Source organism: Diceros bicornis, chromosome 6, assembly GCF_020826845.1.
Source record: "Diceros bicornis minor isolate mBicDic1 chromosome 6, mDicBic1.mat.cur, whole genome shotgun sequence".
Classification (NCBI taxonomy): domain Eukaryota; kingdom Metazoa; phylum Chordata; class Mammalia; order Perissodactyla; family Rhinocerotidae; genus Diceros; species Diceros bicornis.
This window is the reverse complement of record NC_080745.1, coordinates 61,253,257-61,275,138: the sequence shown is the minus strand read 5'-3', so window position 1 is coordinate 61,275,138 and position 21,882 is coordinate 61,253,257. Positions and strand designations below refer to the sequence as shown.

At 41.5% G+C, this 21,882-nt stretch overlaps 1 protein-coding gene across 1 annotated transcript in view; it reads left to right on the top strand.

Moving 5' to 3' along the window:
• Nucleotides 1-21,882, top strand: part of PDLIM1 (PDZ and LIM domain 1) — a 43,638-nt gene that overhangs the window by 8,545 nt on the left and 13,211 nt on the right. The window contains exons 2-4 of the mRNA XM_058543603.1: nt 7,485-7,636; nt 9,249-9,333; nt 13,384-13,583. Coding sequence (XP_058399586.1) covers nt 7,485-7,636; nt 9,249-9,333; nt 13,384-13,583 — 437 coding nt within the window. The remainder of the gene's footprint in view (nt 1-7,484; nt 7,637-9,248; nt 9,334-13,383; nt 13,584-21,882) is intronic.

Sequence of the window (21,882 nt, the reverse complement as noted above, 5' to 3'; positions counted from 1 at the left end):
TTCTATTTTGCTACCTGCTTTTTAATATATTCCCACCTGAGAAATGGTGGTTGGTCTTTCAGACAAAGAGAGCAATAAGTCTCTTTGAACTGCCACCCTTTAGTGTTAATGGCTTCCTTTTGCACTGATCGTGAGAGGAAGCTGGATTAAGGCACAACTCATCTACAAGTACCTGAACCCTACTTTATTGCCTCATTTCCTTGAGAAAATGGTTATAGACTAACCAAGAACATTTGGAAACATTCTTGGGTTTTTCAGGCCATGCATAAGCTCATACAGCTTCTGTGGCTTCAAAGTCTGTGCCATAGCTTGGGCCCACAAACAGATTGAGTCAGAAGTCTGACTCAAGAGAGTTCAAATTCCACATCTAAATGGCATACTGCAGGGCTGGGTCCTGCTTTTTTCTCCAGCTTAGAATCTTTTTAGTTTATATCTAAATATTTTGAGACAGCCATTAGTTCAATGGAGATTTGTCCCTAATGGCACATGGCACTGAGATTGAACCTGAATTCCAAATTTCTGTATTCCAGTCTTGTTTTGTATAATGCTGAATTATAACTATCATTATTTATACTGTCTCACCTACTTGTAAGAAGGATTTAAGGTGATTTACAACACCAAAACACATATTTACAATATTTAAAACACAAGAACATACATAATAAGATGTAACAAAAAATTGGAACGTAGAAGAGGAAACGGAGATGTGCCAGGACCTTTAAATCAGGTGGTGTCTGTAATTGCACACTACAGTTCACTGTGAGTTTTCTGGCCAAGGCAAAATAGAACCCCCATGTTGAGTTATTTAGACATCTGCAATGAAGTTACTTCTACAGTAGTCCATTTGCACAGCACCTTCAAGGATGTTGACCAACATTATAGGGGCTGTGTTTCTTTCACTCTGTTTTGGTAAGAGATAGAGAAATATTATTTTAATAGACCTTTCTTTCAAGGGCCTTCTGCGTACTCTAATAGGAGAGTAAGCCCTTGAAGTTACTTCTGGAGGAGCTGAAATTTTAGAGTCTAAATATTTTTTGTTTACCTAATGACTTAACTTCATTTCAGGGAAAAGGATTGTCAGCATCTTCCTTGATGTTTCCAAACCTAGTGAACATCAGAATTTTCTGGGAAGCTTCAAAAAAGCTATAGATTCCTGGGTCCTACTGTGTGGACCCTCTTTGGTAGATCTGAGGTGGGGTGTGGAAATTTATTTGTATTTTTAAAACCCCCATGGGAGCTGATGACCAACCTGTTTGGGAACCATTGCCTCATCCTTGCAAATATTAGAGTTTTCCTCTGAGTTATTGGTGAGCTGGGTCAATTTCTGGCCTGAGGTTTAGATGCCAATTCTAGGAGGCAAGGTTAACAATGTTCTGTGAACATTCAGTAAATTGACCTGTATTCCTGTGCATAGGTCAAAGTCAGAGAACCTTCTGAATAGATACAATTTTTCCCTTAGGCAAAAAAAAAAGCTCTGCATCAGAACTGTTTAAACTGTTTGACAAGTATTTGGTTAAAATCCCTGTGTTTGTCAAAAGGATGACAATACAATCTATCATCCAGACTGGAACACTCTTGAGAGTGAAATGGGATGCTTTTGAAAATTAAGCTGGGAAAATAGTTTACTGTCCAAGGCAAGCCAGGGTGTCTCATAATGCTAATCATAAAACATTTCTATATATAATTTTACTTTACGTAACTTTTTAACTAAGCCAGTGGTCACAAACATGTTTATATGAAGGGGTCAGGAGGCAACATAAAAAGTTTTGACTCAAGGTTGAGGTAGTAAGAAAATTAAATTAATAGCTGCACAAATGATGATAAATGGCAGCTGGTACTAGGTTTCTGTGTTGGGGGCAATACAGTGTAGTGGGGGCTGTGGCTAAATGGAGAGCATATACCTCATCTAGACAGCTGGTGCTGATTGTTGCCGTATGGGCATGTAGGTCCAGAATTGCCAGATTTTCTGATTTTTCACAAGAAGCTGAGACTCTAGGTTTTGTGTGAAATTTACCAATACCTAAATATTGGCAAGTAATTTAAATAAAAAAAAAACGAAAACAAAATCATGGGCTGGATTCATTTCATGGGCCTCCAGCTTTCTATCTTGAGCATAGGGAGTTAAAGGAACCCCGTCCAGCTGTCAACAGAACATGTAAATTTAAGTGGAACTGCCTTTTGAAAGGTCCACTGGGGGAAAGCAGCCTCAGAATGGCTGGCCTAGGGGTTGAATGGGTGACCCCTTGAATGGGTCTGCTTCTTTGAACTGTCATTATGAGAGCATCTGTCAAATACAGTCACCTTAATCTCTGCAGAACTAAGGCTCAGTGGTTATTTCTTGGCAGTAACTGGACGGTCGAGTCAGATACTGTGTTTAAGTTCCTTTGTTGTTCCCCATTGTTTTCCAGATAAAGTACAATCTTCTCAGAAGGAAAATAACAGGGTTCTTACAGCCTGGTCTGTGTTTACATCTCCAGCCTCATCCCCTTCCTCTCTCTTCGCTTCCTGTGTTTCATCCATGCCAGTCCACATGCTGTTCCTGTAACTTGGCATGCTCATTCACGCCTCCTGTAGTACTTTTGCATGGTGTTAAGCAACGCCTCCTCCTGAGAGTCTTCTCTGATTCTACCTTTAGGCTCCCCTTGCCTCTTTGCTTGCTTCTAGCACAGCACTCATCAGCTGTTGTACATGCCTGTCTGCCCCAGGAGATTGTGAGCTCCTTGATGTCAGGCACCATCCTTTTCACATCTGTATTTCAGTGCCTTGGGTGGTTCTTGGAATCTACAAACAATAGCTCACATTTCTAGAGCTCCATAGTGTGCTCTGCCTGAATCATCTCATGTAATCCTCACTACAGCCTTCTGGTGTCAGGACTGTTATCATCTCTGTTTCACAGATGAGAAGAGTGAGGCACGTAGAGGTGAAATACCCCACCCAAGGATAGATATAGGACTTAAACACTTACAAGCTTACAAGTGGCAGAGATAGGACTTGAACCCTGGCCATCTGACTTCAGAAGCCACATCTTAATCAACAAGCTACACTGTCTTTCAGAATGTACTTACGGAATCACTGTCTGATGAATGAATAAATGAGAGAGAGAAGGAGGGAACAGAGGAGGGATAAAATAGAAACTTGCCATTATCACAGAGGAGGAAGGTTATCTTTCATGTGTCATGGCCAGTGGTTAGGCATCCAGTTCTGTATAATAGCAATATTTAGTTATTTAGATATAAGTTGAAGAAAGTGGGAGAGCTACATCATTGTCCTATTGTGCACCTTTTAGAAGTGAAATTAAACTCTTCAAAACCTTCTTATGTGCTCAGGAATCTGGCAGCAATGCGTAAGCTTTAAAGATCCATTAGGAACTTGCAGTATAGGGTGGATGTACGGGTTGGCCTCTGAGCAAAGTGTCTGCCTTGGGAGGCCAAAGAGTGAGGAAGACATGAGTGAATTCTGCAGAAAATGGCAGGTTGTTCATTAGTGGAAATTGTTGTGGCTAACCTCATTTATTCTCATGCAGCAAGAGTTGTGTGATCGAGTTGTATGGTCTCTGGGGAAGAAAGCCGGAAGAGAATTTTTGAGGATGTCCATCAAACTAATGGGTCTTTGGATGAGAATATAGGATTTCTTTTTTAGAAATTGAAGCGGACTCCATTATGAGCTAGCTCTGATGGAATTTGATGGTCAGGAAGAAATTAGAATAGATAGTGTGGTGTACTGGGTTAAGTGGACAGACTCTGGAGCCCCACAGCCTGCTACTCACCAGCTGTGTAAACCTCAGGCAAACTGCTTAACCCCAGTTCCTCCATTTCCTCATCTGCAATGATGCAAATAATGTTGGTTACCTGATAGCATCACATAAGGATTGGTAAATTAACCCATGTCAAACACGTCAACTGTGCTTGGCATTTAATAAGCACTCCTTAACTGATGGCTATTGTTATGATTGTGATGAATAGTTAGTGTGTAGTAAGGATGGAGTCCACCGTTCAAGATGGGAACTAACCAGTGTTGGAGGCACAGGCCTTCTCTCCTGAAGCCCTTTGCAGTTCCCTGTTATGATTTGGGTATTTTATAAGGGATGGGGTTGCTGGTCCCCAGCTCAGTATAGAGCAATGGAGATGATTGTCCTGTGGTGGGGAGGCACCCAAGTGGTGGCAGGAGTTTGTGACACTCCAGTTCCTTGTGTAGAAGGCCACAGCAGATGAGTCTCCTTAATTCTGGATTTTCCTTTGGCTCTGGCACTTGGGTTTGGAGCCTCTGCATGTGGCATTGTGGTAAAGCAGCAAGGGAATGGAATTTGGAATGAGAGGATATGGTTTCAAGTTCAGGCTCAAGCCTTGAGCTGTGTGAACTTGCATCAGTCACAACTCCTCTGAGTCTTAATGTCCTCATCTGTGTAGTTATGTGTTGGTGGTGAGGTCGTCATTATCATTATCTCAAATAGGAGACTGTATGTGAAAGGGCTATATAAAAGATTCCATAATTTGTTTAAATTTGTTTTGTTTTTTCAAAAATAGCACATAAAAGAATGTGAACTTGATCTGTTTATATGTGATTCCATCTGAGTCCCATCTGATGATCTTGTCTTGTAACTTTCCGAGATTTCCTTTGGCTTCCCATCAGTTTGACTTAAAAAAAAAAATCAGAGCGAATGATAGGATGGCCAGGCCTTGATTACTCAGGCTTAGGGCTCTTAAGACTGGTTCTAGCTTGTCCAGGGCCTGTCGGGATGTACTGAGCAGAAATGCCTCTCCCTCAAGACAGTGTGAACCAAATGCTGGAAATTCCAGAGTTCTTAGTGGCTGAGCATATGAAAGTAAAAAGAAACTTCTATTTTCACTTTCGCAAGCCTCCCCCACCCTCTCATCATTTTAGTTTTGTGAGCGGTCACATTCCAGTATAGCGATGTTGAGGGAAATGATTATTTGATTTCTTTTGAAAAAGTCATTTTTAAAGGCTAAAATGAAAAGGCTTTTAAAGCATTTTTAAAGGCTAAAAGCATGATTACATATTTAGCAACGCTAGATATTTTAGACTCAATCACTCATTGGACAAATATTTATTGAGCAACTACTGTGTACCAGTCACTGTGCTAGGCACTGGGGATACCACGGCGCAAAAGGCAGACAAAATCCTGTGCTCATACACCTTACTGTTTTGTAGGCTCTCAAAACATTAAATAAACAAACCCACAAAATAGGTTTACAAACCTAATGTGACGAGTACCACTTCTTCTACCATGAAGAAGGAGAAGAACAGAATGTATTAAAAGGACGACAGGGGGATCTAACTTAGATTGGCAGTCAGGGAAGGCCTCTCTCAGAAGGGTCATTTCAGCTGACACCTGAAGGATGAGCAGTTAATCAGGGAGCAAGTACAGCAGGTGCTAAGGCCCTGAGGTGGGAAAGAAGTAAGGAAGGCCCTTGTAGCTAGAACTTAGTGGTGGGATGGCATGATGAGGGTGAGGAGGGAGGCACAGTCTTTAGGGACCATGTCAATGATTTTGGATTTAATTCTAAAGGGATTCTTTCACACTGTTAGATTTAGTCATGATAAATGGGTTTGATCAGGCTGCTCTCCCTGGAGATAGAGTTTGCCAACCCAGAACCATTGCCAATCCCACATAAAGTGATGCTTAGGGCCATTTTAAAAAAAAGGGGGGCTGTATTGTTCTTTAGAAAAAGCGAAATATACATGAAGTCACCCCAGACCATCTTTTCAGGAAGACAGGCAGAAAATGAGAGGAATTTGTTTTTACTGCATATACTGGGTGACTCGGAGGCTAACTCCACAATGTTGACTACAAGGAGAGCACAGCCTACATTTGCCTGTGTGAAAGATCTTTTCCCAGTTTCTGAATGAGAAAAAGGTCTGAACCTTGGATCAGGGGGCTTTCATTTTTCTAAAGGCCAGATCTTTGGTAAACAGATGATGGGAAAGCCAGAAAGGAAGGTTAGGAGGTCAAGATGCACTGGTTTCCACATCCTGCTACATTCCAGGAGAGTTTTGCCTGATAAAGTCATAGCATGTCCGAACCAGAAGGGACGTCAAGGATCAAGTCATTCTCCCCTTATTTTATGGGGTCAGCGTGCTGATCGGGGGGCATGGACCATGACAGCAGCATCATACCAGCCTCCTCAAAAGGGTCAGTGTTTTCAGTCTGGTGAGGGCTGATTGGACACTGACTGCTGAAAACTGCATCAGATACAGAGCCTTAGGGCGTAAGCCTTATGTCCTGGATGGTGCCTTGAAGGGCCTCTTATCTGTGGTTCAGCTGTAGGAGACACCCAGGTGTTTACAAGACCTTCCTCATTTGGCTCCCAGGAGTCAAGGGCCTTCTCCAAGGGGAGGCCAGAACCCTCTGGGCGCTGGAGTCTGGGTGTGTTACCGCCACTCTGCTCCTGGGGGGCTTGGAATTCCCATCAAGGAAGGTCTTTAATGTCAAAGTCATGGACTGACCCTGAGATGATAGTAATATTTTTAGTGTACTTTGGTTTAGAAAATGCCTAATAGTAAAAAGTTATTCTGAGGTTAGTACTACTTCAAAATAAGCTTGTACTTTGTTCATCAACAGCATCTGTATTCACTTGAAAATAGTTGTACATCTGTGTAAGAGGCATGATATTATTCAGTCCACATGTAATGCTCAGTAGGCAGATGGATTTGAGGACCCATTGCAGTAATCGACTGGCTTCCCTCAAGCGTTGGTGGCCCATAAATTTGGAACCACTGGTTTAGAAGTGTTAGCTGGCAGAAAAGCAGCTACATGTAGCAAAGGACCCTAATCAGAGTCAGCTTCTCAGGTGGGAAGAAATGAACCAGTGTAAACCTATACTGCCGTATTTTAAAATATTCTTCATTGCTTTTTTTAACTACAAGGTAATTCAAGCTCATTGTAAAAAACAAAAACATTACAAAAATGTATAACAGAACAGTTTGGTGTGCAGTGTTGCAGTTTTTTCTGCATGTAAGTAACATGTCGATTATTAAGATTTTTAGTAGAAATAGGATGTTACTGTATGTAATGTTCCCTAAGTGTGTGTAATTGACTTATTTTAAGGAAGCAGCAAGGTTCAGTGGGAAGAACATTGGGTCTGGTTCAAGGTTTGAGTCCTGGCTCTGTAATATACTAGTTGGATGACTAGTAATAGTAATATGCTGTTTGAGTGATCCCAGGTTAAGTCACAAATGTTTCTGAGCTTTCGCTTCATGGTCTAAAATGGGAACTGACATTTGTCTTCCTTTCTCACAAGGTTGTTCTAAGGATCCAATGAGATTGTGTATAGAAAAGGACTTTTTGTAAACCACAATGTATTACATAAATGTAAAGTATTGTTAATATTGAAACTTACTATTTCAGCCCTCTTTCCTTTTTAAATGCTTTGATCCACATCAGTGAACACTTAACCTGGTGGTAACTTACTCAGTGGTTTCCTTGGAGACAAACGGTAACTAGCCTACTCTCTCCTTTTATCCAGGTGACTCCAGGAAGTAAGGCTGCCACAGCTAATTTATGTATTGGAGATGTAATCACAGCCATCGATGGGGAAAATACCAGCAATATGACGCACTTGGAAGCTCAGAACAAAATCAAGGGCTGCACGGACAACATGACTCTCACGGTAGCCAGGTAAGGCCCGTGGAAACGCTCATTCATTTCTGATCGACTGGAAGCTGCTTGTGGGCAGAGACTGCCTCACGTCTCAGAATCCCCTCTACCCGCTAGCTCAGTGCCATGTGTGCTGTAGGCAGGCCAAAAGGCCTGTGGAATTGGAATTTCAGGTTGCTCATTTTCCTCTCTACTTCTCACAGTGCTTCTTACAGTGTGGGCAACTTTCTCTAAGAGATCTGCATTTTCACCTGATCCAACACAACTAACCAAAATTTTGAGGAAGTAAAGTCAGTTAAATATTATCAGGTATAATGAAATGAAAATTTCTTCCCGGAAATCATCGAGAATCTACTTAGAGTGCTGCTCAGACCACACTACGCTGAGCGGTGGGTACGGCGCCAGGAGATTACAATAACAGAGAAAGATGTCAACACATGAGACAAAATGCTTACTGTAAGTTTAAGTACGCTGCAAGAAAAGAGAGCTGGATGTTCTCAACAGGTTGATGAGTGAGGAGAGTGCATTGGGAGTTGTAATTGGGGTAGCATTCCCATTCTTCTGTTTAGTCTTGGAAGGGGTCCTTCAAGGACATGATTTCAGGACTGATTTGGTTCAGTCTTTGCTGGCTCCATGTTTCTTGTTAGATCAAGTTCACATTTTTCATTCTGATCTCCTATTAACCTGCTTTTAATGTCTCATTAAACTTAGCTTCCACAGCTTTTCATCATGAACGCTTTCCTCAGGTTCTCATCTGTAAAGTAGGTTTTTCACTTTCTTCTACCTTATGCCACAGGACGGGCTGGAGGACCAAGTGTGGGGCAGCATGTCAGAATATTTTGTACATTTCAGAGCCCTCCCCCCATGGGGGCTACACCATTTTATTACTACCCCCTCAAAAGCACTCCTCATTCTCATCGCCGTTTCTATCTCAGTCCAAATCCTCTCCTTCAAGCCCTGTTCAAGACATTCATTCATTCATTCATTGATTTTTGATTCATTTAGCAACAATTCAACAGGTATATCTAGTATATATCTGGCACTCTGCTAGGCACTCTGACAATACAGGATGAGTGCAAATATTCTCTACCTGTAAGAGAGGAAAAACTACACTAATGAAAACTGAGACTAGACTGAGATTGTTGCTATGTGATTGATACAAAGAAATCCTTCACATGCTCAAGAAAGGAGGCATCACTTTTAATTGGGCCATATAAGCTTCGTGAATAAGTTGATTATCTGGCCTGGATCGAGAACCCTGGGAGAGACAGAGGAGAGGCTCATTCTGTCCCGAGCAGAGGGGGGGCGGCATGTGGCATGCTCAGGAGCATGGAGGAGGCCACTGTGGCTGGGGGTCAGTGACACAGAGTGTGGTGAGGGAGGATAAGGCCGGAAGAAGTCCAAGCAGCTTGGGAAGCCCCTCAGGGCTGAGTGTGGGCAGCCATCAGACATGGCGTCACCAGATTGGTGCTTTCGAAAGATCACCCTGGTGGTAAAATGGAGGGGAAGGCGAGAGGCAGAGTGCTAGTTCAGAGGCTGGTAGTCAGACAATAGGAGGCATTTTCAAACTCTGTTTTGACTATATATTATTATTTGGCCTCAATGAAACAACAGCTTTGTCAATCTGTTGTAGATCTGAACATAAAATCTGGTCCCCTCTGGTGACAGAGGAAGGGAAGCGTCATCCGTACAAGATGAATTTAGCTTCTGAACCTCAGGTAAGGACTTGTTCACCATTGTCGCTTCTCTCACCACCCAGCATCTTCTCTGGTTTCGACACACCTCTGCGTGCTCCTGGTTTTCCTGCCCTGGAGGCCTGGGAATAAGACGCAGGGAGAGCCCTCCACTGTCACTGCTGGGACCTGGCTCTTGTTCGGTTCTTCCCGTAAGGAAACTGTGGGAGGAAAGGGCTGGAAAACCCCAAAGCAGTGACACCATGGCCTAGGCTGGAAGCAGGGGGTAGGAAGGCTATACGGGAAGCGGGTGGAAGCCTTCCTGTGTAGAATAGGGTGGCAGGACCATGTAAAATAAAGAAGCTGACTCAGCTCATTATGGATTTCAGATACACATGAATCATGCCAGGGATGAAAATCAGTGTGGGTCCCGAGGCCTAGAGCCTAAAGGAAATAAGGCGAAATTTCATAGTAAACCCTGCCTCTCCTCCCTGTATCCCACTGTCTGGTTTCCATGAGCCTTAGGGTGGAAATCTTGATTGTTGTTATAGTGAGCCTTCTAGTGAGTCCTTAAAATTACTAAATAAAGTGGTAATTCTTACTGAAAAATGTGGTAGGGAGTCAAAGCATAATTTGTTGGCCAAAAAGAATTTCCTGGGACAGTAGGCTGTCAGAAGATTCCATATTTGTTAATAAATCTCTCAGTACTTACAATTATAGGTAATTTTATTTCTTTCTTCCTTAATTGCATCTTCTAAATAATCTGTAATGAATGGGTAGTCTTTTGAATTAAGGGAAAAAACTTAAAGAAGAATGTTTGCAACATATTTGTGAAATTTCTCGTGCCTGAAATGCTACTTTTCACAAAGTATATGTCTGTTGGATAAATTAATGAATTATTAATAGTAGTTAATAGTAAATTGATAATGGCTTTTGAAACTTCTTTTAGATTGGTTTGTGATTGTTGCACGTTTAACCCCAACTGAAGATTTGAACTTTAATTTTCTTTTCTAAATTTGGGACACTATTTAGTTTTTATGGTGAATGGAGTTATAGTCAAAAGATGACATTTAGCTAGCTATCTTTTATACATGAAACAGAAACTTATATGAAATTGAACTCACTGGGTACATTAGTGTGGGTAAATCGTGTGGTTGTGTGTAAGTCGTATTTTCTCAAATTTCAGAAATGCAGTCACACAAAATTTTTTCCATTAATATAATAAAAATCATACTTAAGAGTCTTAAGAATCACAATAAGGATCATTTTGCATCTGCCATTTCAAATAACTGAAAGGAACCTATATTCTATATAGCTCCTGTAAGGAAAGTTCATAAAATGGCACTCAGTCTATAAACTGGCAGTTGTGCAAACTAATTTAAAACATGCCACAGTTAATTCCAATTTCCCAGGGAGTTCTCAGCTACTTCACTAAATTTACTATAAGTGTTAAGTTTTAATGTGTTAAGTTCTCATATATTTTGTAGTACATAAGGAATGATTTTGTTCTAATTTGGTCTATCTAAAATCCTAGTTTTCACTTAAATAAGATAGTACTTAAATTTTAGTTGGGGCCAACCCGGTGGTGTAGTGGTTAAGTTCTCACATTCTCTCAATCCTGGGTGCGGACCTACTCACCACTCATCAAGCCATGCTGAGGCGGCATGCCACATGGAGGAACTAGAAGGACCTACAACTAGGATATGCAACTATGTCATGTACTGGGGCTTTGGGGAGAAAAAAGAAAATGAGGAAGACTGGCAACAGATGTTAGTTCAGGGCCAATCTTCCTGAAAAAAAAAATTATAAAAGAAAGAAATTTTAGTTATACCTTTTATATGTATTATACTTGAATTTTCATCTTAATCATATAATCTGGTTACCTGTGTTAATATTTTGAAGGTAGTTCTCTTCAGATTAAAAAAAAATTCTCAAACACTTTAACATTTAACTTGAGTATGTTTTTCTTTTGATTCCAGTAATTCTTTGTTCCTATGAAAAACTTCCCACCTCTCATTTTTCCAAAATCTTCCATTTCCAGTCATTATAAAATAGAGGAATGAGTAAGAGCAGAGTTCATTCTATAATTAAAAAATCTGTTGGTTCATGTGAAGCCAACCAGCTTATCTGAGGTCAGAGTAGTTACACACCTAGTTTATATTTCCTCATTATTGCGTTTCCTTGGAGACTGATAAATACAAAGCCCAAACAATTACATCATCCCTTCCAAAAGCAGGCCCTGAATTAACCGCCTGACTTCTGGAAAGACCAGTTTTCACATGGGTTAGAGATATTCCGTTTTTGTACAAAACAGTTATATTCTTGGAAGATTCTCTATAAAAGAAAACCAGAATTTCCAACCTGAAGTTTCTACTGACTTCTGTTTTAATTGAAAATGTGTTTCAGTGGAGGGAAAAAAGAGTGGACACTGCTCGAAAGTCTGCTGTGTGCCACGCACTGTGATTGGCACACTAATATTTCACACCAAGTGCTTGTGAGAGAGGCTGCTTTGACTTCATTTTCAAGATGAGAAATAGGCTGAGAGAGGTGTAACTTGCCCAAAGCCGAACAGGAAGCGACAGGGCAAAATTGAGCCAAGACACAGTGCTATAGTATAGCCACTGGTGTGGGCCAAAGTCCCAGGCTGCCCATCTGTAAGTCTCCTGCCATTAATGACCATGTATTATTCCTTGGGTAGTTTTGCCATAAAATTTATGGCAAATTTAACTTAACTATGCTTTGGTTACTGCTAAAGTTATTTTCTTAATTGATTATACTTCCCTTTTTGTAAATGATCTGTGTACTTAGCTTCTGTCCAATGTGGGCAAAGTCAACTCAATTTATGCATTAAAACCTCACTGGTTCCAACTTGTTGAAGAGGAAGCCTATCTGAATAGGGGAAAAGAAATCTTAATCATAAAAATACTTTCATGTTGTCTTTTATTTTAAATTAGTACACAGTGAATTAAGCCAATACTTTTCATCATGTTTTCTAAGAAAACATGAAAGACTTAAAGGTTTAGGGAAAAAAGAGACAGAAAAAAAAGAGCACCAGAGGACAGGACCTCTTTTGGGGGCAGTTGTTCAGGGTCTGAGTGTTAAGAAAGAGACCAGTGTTCAGGAAGATTTCTGGGGAACCCAGAAAATGTGACACACATTGAGTTTAGTAGGCTGCACAGAGCATGCTGTCGCCTGGGAGCCATGGATTGATCCAGAAAGCCCATGCAGAAAGCACCTTGCTAATTGAGTCATCAGAAAAACTGTGATTTTTTTAAAAAAGGAATGTTGGTTTAAAAATGTCTTTGGGTGTTGGTAAAGAAGCTCTGAGGTGTTGTAGCTGTAGTAATTATCCACTGACTCTTGGCAGCCCAGTGTGGGAGTGGAGAGTGCCTTCTCAAATTACAGAAAGGGGGGAATGAGCACAGGAGGAACTCAAGTCCTTTCCTGCAGCTGCCCTGGGCACCGCCCTGTAGCAGGTACCCCCAACCTTCCATCTGATTAGCCTTGTCCTTCTCCAACAAGAAACAACACATCCTGGATTCCCTTTAGCCCTCTTCTGTCAGAGCACTGAGGCTATCTCTGCCTCGTCAACAGCTGCTTCAGCTGGTGACACTACAGCCCCCTTCTCTTGTTTGTCTAACCCGCTCAGTTCTGGGGAATTTATCTCCACTTTTTATCATCTCCTGCTTTGCAATGACTGAAGTGATTGCCTGCTCTCCTCCTGGTACCATAATCCCTCCGGAATGTGCCCTGAAAGGGTGTTTCAGCTGCAACTTGGAACCTGACACCTCAAGTCATCTAGAGGTGTGCTGCCCAGGGGTACCCAGCAGGAGATCAGGCTTTACTGGGCCTAAGGGAAGAATCAGAAGGCAGAGCTGGCATGTGAACCTGCACATGTGTCCATCTCATGAGACTTCCCTGGTCATTGCCCTGTGTCTGGTGGGTATGTCAGAGCCCTGCAGCTAAAGTTTGGCATTGAACCAGGGCCACTGTAGCTCACTGAACACCTCTCTCCCTGGTACTCAACCTGCACTGTCCTTCGAGGGGTGCACGTTGAACGCCTCCCTTGACTTCTCCTCTGATCTCTGCCTGCAGGAGGTCCTGCACATAGGAAGTGCCCACAACCGGAGTGCCATGCCCTTTACTGCCTCACCTGCCTCCAGCTCTGCTCCCAGGGTAATCACAAACCAGTACAACAACCCCGCTGGCCTCTACTCCTCTGAAAACATCGCCACTTTCAACAACGCCTTGGAGTCCAAGACTGCAGCCACTGCGAAGGAGACAAATGGCAGAGCGTAAGTAGGCTCATGAATTTTCTTCCAGGCCAGTCCTGGAAGAGGCTTTTCACACCAGGACCAGGTCCATCCAGGCAAGTGGGAGAAGGTTAAGCCACTAGCCCAGGGAGAAAAATGTCTACTTTAGCAGTTAGTTTCTGTGTTCATTTCTCTCATCTCTAAAGAGGGGGTAATACCACCTGCCTTGTAGGGTTCTTATAAAAATAAGAAGTAAGGTGTACAATGCCAAGTACTGTGCCTGACACAAACTAATCAATTATTCACCAAGACCCATGTTATTATCGTCCTGATTTCTGTGATCATTGTCATCTTTTAAGCAACCATATTCCTTCCTTGACAGTCCTGCTGCTTCCTGAGAAATTCTTCAGTGTTTATAGTTTGGGATTTCTGCTATGTTCACCATCTGATCTGAGTGAGGGACAAGTACTTCATGATGCAGTTTTTGGTGAAGCAGTGTTTGCTTTTTCCCCCTTAGTAGCCCAGTGGAAATAATAGAAGAGAAGTCCATGAGGATGTAAATGTGTGTCTGTCAGAACAGTTTCTGATCTGGGGGCACCGGCAGAGGTGGGCTTGCCCAGGGAAGAGGAGGGGCTGCAGGTAGACAGGGTGGAGAGGCCTAAGGAAGCATCTTGCTCAGGACTAGGGAGGCCTGTCCCCTCCTGTCATCAACCCTTTGGCCACAGCTGCCTCTAAGTCTTTATCCGAAGTATCCTCCAGATCTTCCTGGCAGAGGGGGCCCAGTGTCTGCTCCATCCCAAACTCTTTGAAGTTGAATCCAGAAACACTGGGAATACCAGCAGCCCGTGGAAAAGAACTGGGTTTGAGGATGGAGAGTAAGAGATGGGACCAGTTCTCTGTGGGTGAAAAAGGGATGGACTAGGTCACAAATTGCCCAAAGGGAGCAGGGAAGATGACACGAGGGCAGAGCTCTGAGTTCAAACAAGGGGGAGCAGAGTGGCCCTTGGAAGCTGGCAGTGCGTGCCCCGTCCAGAGGGGAACTACTCCTTTGCTCCAGCCAGACACCACTTGCAGGCCTAGGATTCCCATTTCTGCTGATTAATTTCGTTGAAACAGAAGTCGGAGAGTCTCTTTTTATCTGAAATCTCCTGATTTTTAAATGTTGTTGACAGTCAAACTTGTTAGAAAATACTGTGTGGTCCAAACTTGTCTGATCTCTGAGGATCTTTCCCACTTGAAATCCTCAGTTCTTGTATTAGCTCTGAAGCCCATTTTGCTGTTCAATTTCTCCCCAATTTATCTTTAACAAGAATCTGCTCAGCTCTTAAGGTGATTACATCACAAACCCATTGCTCAGATGCAGGTTAGACGAGGTTAGTTAAGGCACAAGAAGTTTCAAACTGCTTAAATGTTTGGGAAGGGCTGTCGCAGGGAACCTTCTCAAGGGCTCCTTGGCTACACAGTGTATATAATCCCCCTTCCCCCTAAAAAGAGAGATATACATTATTGGGCACCTACTGCATGCAGGTCCCTGTGCCCAGCACTGAAAGACACTGTGATTCTCTTTTAAGTTCCTTAGTCTAGTAGGGGAGACTTTGGCCATGTGACTGGCTTTACAATATGTTAAAGGTCACTGGTGTTTATTGTAGTAACCAAGGCAAAGTGGATACTAATGCTTCTTCCCCCAAATTCTGGTTCCTGCAAAGCCTTACCGGCTTGAGATGATGATGCCCTTCAAGGTGACTGCTGGAGCACTTGGGGTGCCTGAGAAAGAGTGCCATGCTGTGCACCCCCCGCCCCCAAGCTTTACACAGACACGCCCTGCGGGAAGCTTCTCTCCAGCAGCCCAGTGGGGAGCCGAGTGGTGAAAACACTGGGGGCCGCCATCCTGTTCTTTGGAGGCTGAGAATGTGACCCTCTTTTACTGTTCCAGAGTGGAACGTTCCATGATCTGGATTTAATAACCCAGGAAATGACACATCCTTAATTGAAAGAGCTGCTTTGCATTGGGAGAAATATGTGCTGGGAAGTATTTTTAGTATGGCCTTGGCCGTTATTCCTTCATTAATGTCTTCTTTCTTCTTCTCTCATGCTCCCCGCCTGCTCCCTCCTTCCAGTCTGAAACAATTAAATCTGAAACTGTCTGGACGCTGTGCAAACCTTTCATCCAGCCCCTGTCCCCTCCCATCACAGACTTTTTGGCTGCAGCGGCCTCTGAGTCTTTATCAAGTCTCCTCGATTTTCTCAGCAGAGGGGCCCAGCTTCTGCTCCATCCCAAACTCTTGGAGGATAAATCCGAAACAGTGGGAATATCAGCAGCCCGCGGCAGAGGAACTGCCCAGATGGGCAGTGCTGCCTGTGCGTGGGTCTCTGCTTCCTGGTCTATTCCTAGAGAGGCCACTTGTGCACGCTCAGCAAAGGCAGATTCTCCTGCAAACGCAGCAGCCACCGGGTAACCTTGCTTGCTCCGTCAGCAGAAGTTCCAAGCGCTCGCCTACCCCCCACTGTTTAGTTTGTGAAATTCGCTGAGGTGCCAGGATTCGCTCACTTCATACTTTGCATCTGAGGTCATCACCGATTCCCTGGGGCTCACTCTGAGTTTCTTTGTCTCATGCACTTCAAAGTGACTTGGTGTGTGTATGGCTCTGTCTTGTAGGACTTCCCAGGGTCGTATCCCCATCAGACAAGAACACAGACAGTCTTGCCATTTCCAAATGAAACTGGGACGGCAGGCAAGAGGGTACCATCTGCCGTCTGTCCTCCCACCAAACACACAGCTGAGTGGGAGGGCCTCTGCGTTAGTTCCACTTAACGGTCATTTATTGAGTGCCTACTGTGTACCAGGTGGGTGGAGGAAATGTTGCTCTATTCAGCAGAAAGCTTTCACCTGCCCTCTGACCTCTTTCAACTGAGTTTAGGGAATCGGGTCATTTTCTGGTGATTCAGGGCCTAGATTTCATTATTATGTGCGATGCTGCTTGATACTTTCCTAAAGGTACAGGCTTCATAGATAGAGGGGCCTGAGCTTGAATTTCACCTCTGCCTCTTACTAGCTTTGTGACCTTGGGCAAACCATATAACTTCTCTGAAACTCAGTCTCCTCATCTCTAAAGTGCAGATAATACTAAGTACCTTACCACTAGGTTATTGAGAGAATTCAATGAGATGTGCAAAAAACCCCCAGCACGATGCCTGGCTCCTGGTAGGGGCTCAGTAAACGCCAGTTATTACTGATTTTACTGCCCATGAAGAACTCCATTCCCAGCACTTCTGAGTACTAGGGGTTCCAGAAGGGCAGAAGCATGTAGACAAATATCATGGAGAAGACTTTGCTGTAACTTATAGTAAATTTCATTCATTCTCAGCATTGTAGCTTAAGTTCAGCCCACCAGTACGGTTAATCACCTTCCTGATGGAGTGATGGCCTCTTCATGGAATAATCAGTTGGGCTCCCATAACCAACACAATAGTCCCAAGATACTAGCTCTTCCAGATTGTGTTCTCAGGCAATGCTCCCATATACTCATGAGGCAGATTTCTAAGCAACAGTGGAAATAAAGGATGCATTGTTCTCTGTTCAAATGATATCAGAGGGATTGTATTAACCCTGACTCATTCAGTGCTGGATCGGAAGAAAACCTCTGTCTTGAAGGTAGCTGCTTGTCCCTCTAGCTAAACTTGCCTGCAGCCCACAGACAACTGGCTCTGGATTCTGGGGGTCCTTTCCTCTTCTGCTGGTGCCCATAATTACTCCTCTGGTTTCTTATCACAGGTCCAACATCTAGTCCTTTAAAGACTAAAACTTAAGGAGCATTCTGACCATGTTCCTCTTTGAAAAATGATAACATAGGGTTTCTCAGAACTGCATTTTTTGGTGAACCTTGGGGTAACCAGGTTAGAGCATTTCAGACATGAAGAGTCTTTCTGAGTCAGCCTACATCCTTTGTCCCCACCTAGGTAAAAATCAAGTCCTAAAATCTCCTCTGCATCGTTTCCAGTTAGCACTTAACCTCCATCATTTGGGGAAAAGATTTTTTAAACTTAATTAAAGTTTTTATTTTGAGATAATTGTAGATTCACGTGCAGTTAGAGTAAACAATACAGAGAGATCCCCTATACCCTTTGCAGTTTCCCTCAATGGTAACATCTTGAAAACTATAGCACAATATCAAAACTAGAATATTGACATTTATATGGCCAAGATACAGAACATTTCCACTGACACAAGGATTCCTCAGGTTGTGCTTTTATAGCCACACCCACTTCGCTTCTATCCCTGCACCCTCCTTAACCCCTGGCAACCTACTAATCTGTTCTGCATTTCTATAATGTTCTTATTTCAAGAATGTTATATTAATGAAATCATACACTATGTAACTTTTGGGGATTGAATTTCTTTACTCAGCATAACTCACTAGAAATTTGTTTGATTTATTCAGGTTGTTTTATGTACAAATAGTTCCTTTTTTTTTCCTGTTCTAAGGATTTATCTTTTTTTTTATTGTGGTAAAAAACACAGCATAAAATATACCATCTTAACCATTTTCAAGTGTACAATACAGTACTGGTAACTATGTGCCCGTTGTTGTGCAACACATCTCTAGAACTTTTTCGTCTTGCAAATCTGAAACTCGGTGCTCATTGAAAAACAACTTCCCTTTTCCTCCCCCCAGCCCCTGGCAACCACCATTCACTTTCTAAGAATGACTACTTTAGATACCTCATATAAGTGGAATCGTGCAGTATTTGTCCTTTTGTGACTGGTTTATTTCACTTAGGATAATGTCCTCAAAGTTCATCCATGTTGCAACATGTGACAGGATTTCCATTTTTTTTTTTTAAGGCTGAATAACATTCCATTGTCTGTATATACCACATTTTCTTTATCCTTTCATCTGTCAATGGATGTTTAGGTTGCCTCCACCTCTCAGCTATTGTGAATAATGCTGCAATGAACATGAGTGTGCAAATACCTGTTTGAGATCCTTATTTTAGTTCTTTTGGATATATACGCAGAAGTGGGATTGCTGGGTCATATGGTAATTCTATTTTTAATTTTTTCAGGAACCTCCATAGTATTTTCCATAGTGCTGCACCATTTTACATTCCCATCAACAGTGTACAGGGTTCGGAGCGTCTTCACCAGCACTTATTTTCTGTGTTTTGTTTTTGTATTTTTTTTGATAGCGGCTATCCTAATGGGTGTAAAGTGATATCTCATTGTAGTTTTGATTTGCACGTCCCTGATGATTCATAATGTTGAGCATCTTTTCATGTGGTTGTTGGCCATTTGTATCTTTTTTGGAGAAATGTTTATTCAAGTCCTTTGGCCATTTTTAAAAACAGGTTTTTTTTTTGTTGTTGTTTTGGAATTGTAGGAATTCTTTATATACTCTGGATATTAACCCCTTATCAAATATGTGGTTTGCAAATATTTTCTCCCATTCTGTGGATTTCCTTTTCACTGTTGATTGTATCCTTTGCTATATAGAAACTTTTTAGTTTGATATAGTCTCACTTGTCTAATTTTGATTTTGTTCCTTGTGCTTTTGCTGTCGTATTTAAGAAATCATCGCCAAGACTAATGTTATGAAACTTTTCCCTGTTTTCTTCTAGGAGTTTTATGGTTTCCGGTCTTGTATTAAGTCTTTAATGCATTTTTAGTTGATTTTTGTGTATGGTGAGACGAAGGTCCAATTTCATTCTTTTGCATGCAGATATCCAGTTTTCTCAACACCATTTATTGAAGAGACTATCCTTTTCCCATTTTGTATTCTTGGTAGCCTTGTCACAGATCACTTGACCATATGTACCACTGTTTATTTCCGGGCTCTATATTCTGTTCTATTGGTCTATATGTCTGTCTTTATGCAAGTACCATACTGTTTTGATTTCTGTATCTTTGTGATATGTTTTGACGTTAGGAAGTGTGAAACCTCCAGTTTTGTTTTTCTTTCTCAAGATTGTTTTGGCTGTTGGAGTCCTTTGGGATTTCAAATGATTTTAGGATTTTTTTCTATTTCTGTAAAAAAGTGCCATTGGGATTTTGATAGAGATTTCTTTGAATCTGTACATTGCTTTGGGTAGTATGGACATTTTAGCAATATTAATTCTTCCAATCCTTGAACACAAATGTTTTTCCATTTATTTGTGTCTTTAATTTCTTTCATCAGTGTTTTGTAGTTTTCAATGTACAAGTTTTTGGTTAAGTTTATTCCCAAGTATTTTATTCTTTTGATGCTGTTGGTAAACGGGATTGTTTTCTTAATTTCCTTTTCAGATTGTTCACTGTTAGTATATAGAAACAGTTGATTTCTGTGTGTTGATTTTGTATCCTGCAACTTTGCTGAGTTTCTCTATTAGTTCTAACGATTTTTTGTGTGTGGAATTTTTAGAATTTTCTACATATAGGATCATGTCATCTATGAACAGACGTAAAATTTTACTTCTTCCTTTCCAATCTCGATGCCTTTTATGTCCTTTTCTTGCCTAATTGTTCTGGCTAGCACTACTACGTTGAGTAGAAGTGGAGAGAGTAGGCATCCTTGTCTTGTTCCTGATCTTAGAGGAAACACTTGCAGTTTTTCACCATGGAGTATGATGTTAGCAGTGGGCTTGTCATACCTGGCCTTTATTATTTTGAAGTAATTTCCTTCTATTGCTAGTTTGTTTAGTGTTTTTGTCAGGAAAGTGTGTTGAATTTTGCTTCAACTTAAAGTCCCCAGTTGCATTAGCCCCTAACGAGAGCCTTTGAACCAGGCATTGACTTCTCCTCTTTAGCTGTGAAAGTCCTAGATGGCATCTTCCTATAATATAAGGCTGTTTTGTCTACATTGAAAATCTGTTGTTTAGTGTAGCCGCCTTCATGGATTATCTACGTAGATCTTCTGGATAACTTGCTACAGCTTCTACATTAGCACTTGCTGCTTCACCTGCACCTTTATGTTATGAAGACAGTTTCTTTCCTTAAACCTCATGAACCAACCTCTGCTAGTGTCAAAACTTTTCTTCTGCAGCTTCCTCACCTCTCTCAGCCTTCATAGAATTGAAGAGTTAGGGCCTTGCTCTGGGTTAGGTTTTGGCTTAAGGGAATGTTGTGGCTGGTTTGATCTTTTATCCAAACCACTAAAACTTTCTCCTTATCAGCAATAAGGCTGTTTTGCTTTCTTCTCATTCCTGTATTCAATGGAGTAGCACTTTTAATTTCCTTCAAGAATTTCTCCTTTGCATTCACAACTTGGCTAATTGTTTGGTGCAAGAGGCCTAGCTTTTGGCCTATCTCAGATTTTGACATGCCTTCCTTACTAAGCTTAATCATTTCTAGCTTTTGATTTAAAGTGAGAGATGTGAGAGACTCTTCCTTTCACTTGAACACTTAGAGGCCATTGTAGGGGTATTAATTGACCTAATTTCAATATTGTTGTGTCTCAGGGAATAGAGAGCCTGAGAAGAGGGAGAGAGATGGGGGAGCAGCCAGTTGGTGGAGCAGTCAGAACAAACACATTTATCAATTAAGTTCACTGTTTTCGTGGTGCCCCAAAACAATTACAATAGTAACATCAAAGCTTGCTGATCACAGATCATAATAACAAATATAATAATAATGAAAAAGTTTGAAATACTATGAGAATTATCAAAATGTGACATGGAGACATGAAGTGAACAAATGCTGTTTGGAAAAATGGAACCAATAGACTTGCTCGACGCAGGGTTGCCACACACCTTTAATCTATAAAAAGACACAATAAAGCGAAGTGCAATAAAATGAGGTATGCCTGTATGTCTTCTAGGTTATCCAGTTTTTTGGTGTATAATTGTTCATAATAGTCTCTTATGACTCTTTTTATTTCCGTTGTATCTGTGGTAACGTCTCTTCTTTCATTTCTGATTTTTTGTTATTTGGGAGTCTTTTCTCTTTTTTTCTTGGTTTAGCTAGGGGTTTGTCAATTTTGTTAATCTTTTCAAAAACCAAACTCTTAGTTTTGTTGATTTTTTTCTATTGTTTTTCTCTTCTCTATTTTGTTTATTTCTGCTGTAATCTTTACTATTTTCCTCCTTCTGTTACCTTTGGGTTTTAGTTTGTTCTTTTTCTTGATCTTTGAGGTGTCAAGTTTGCTTATTTGAGATATTTTTCTTTTTTAATTAGGCATTTACTGCTATAAAGTTCCTTCTTAGCTTTTGCTGCCTCCTATAGGTTTTGCTATGTTGTTTTTTTTGTTTTCACTTGTCTCAAGATATTTTCTAATTTCCCTTGTGATTTCTTCTTTGTTCCATTGGTTGGTCAAGAGTGCGTTGTTTAAGTTCCACACATTTGTGAATTTTCCAGTTTTTCTTTTGCTGT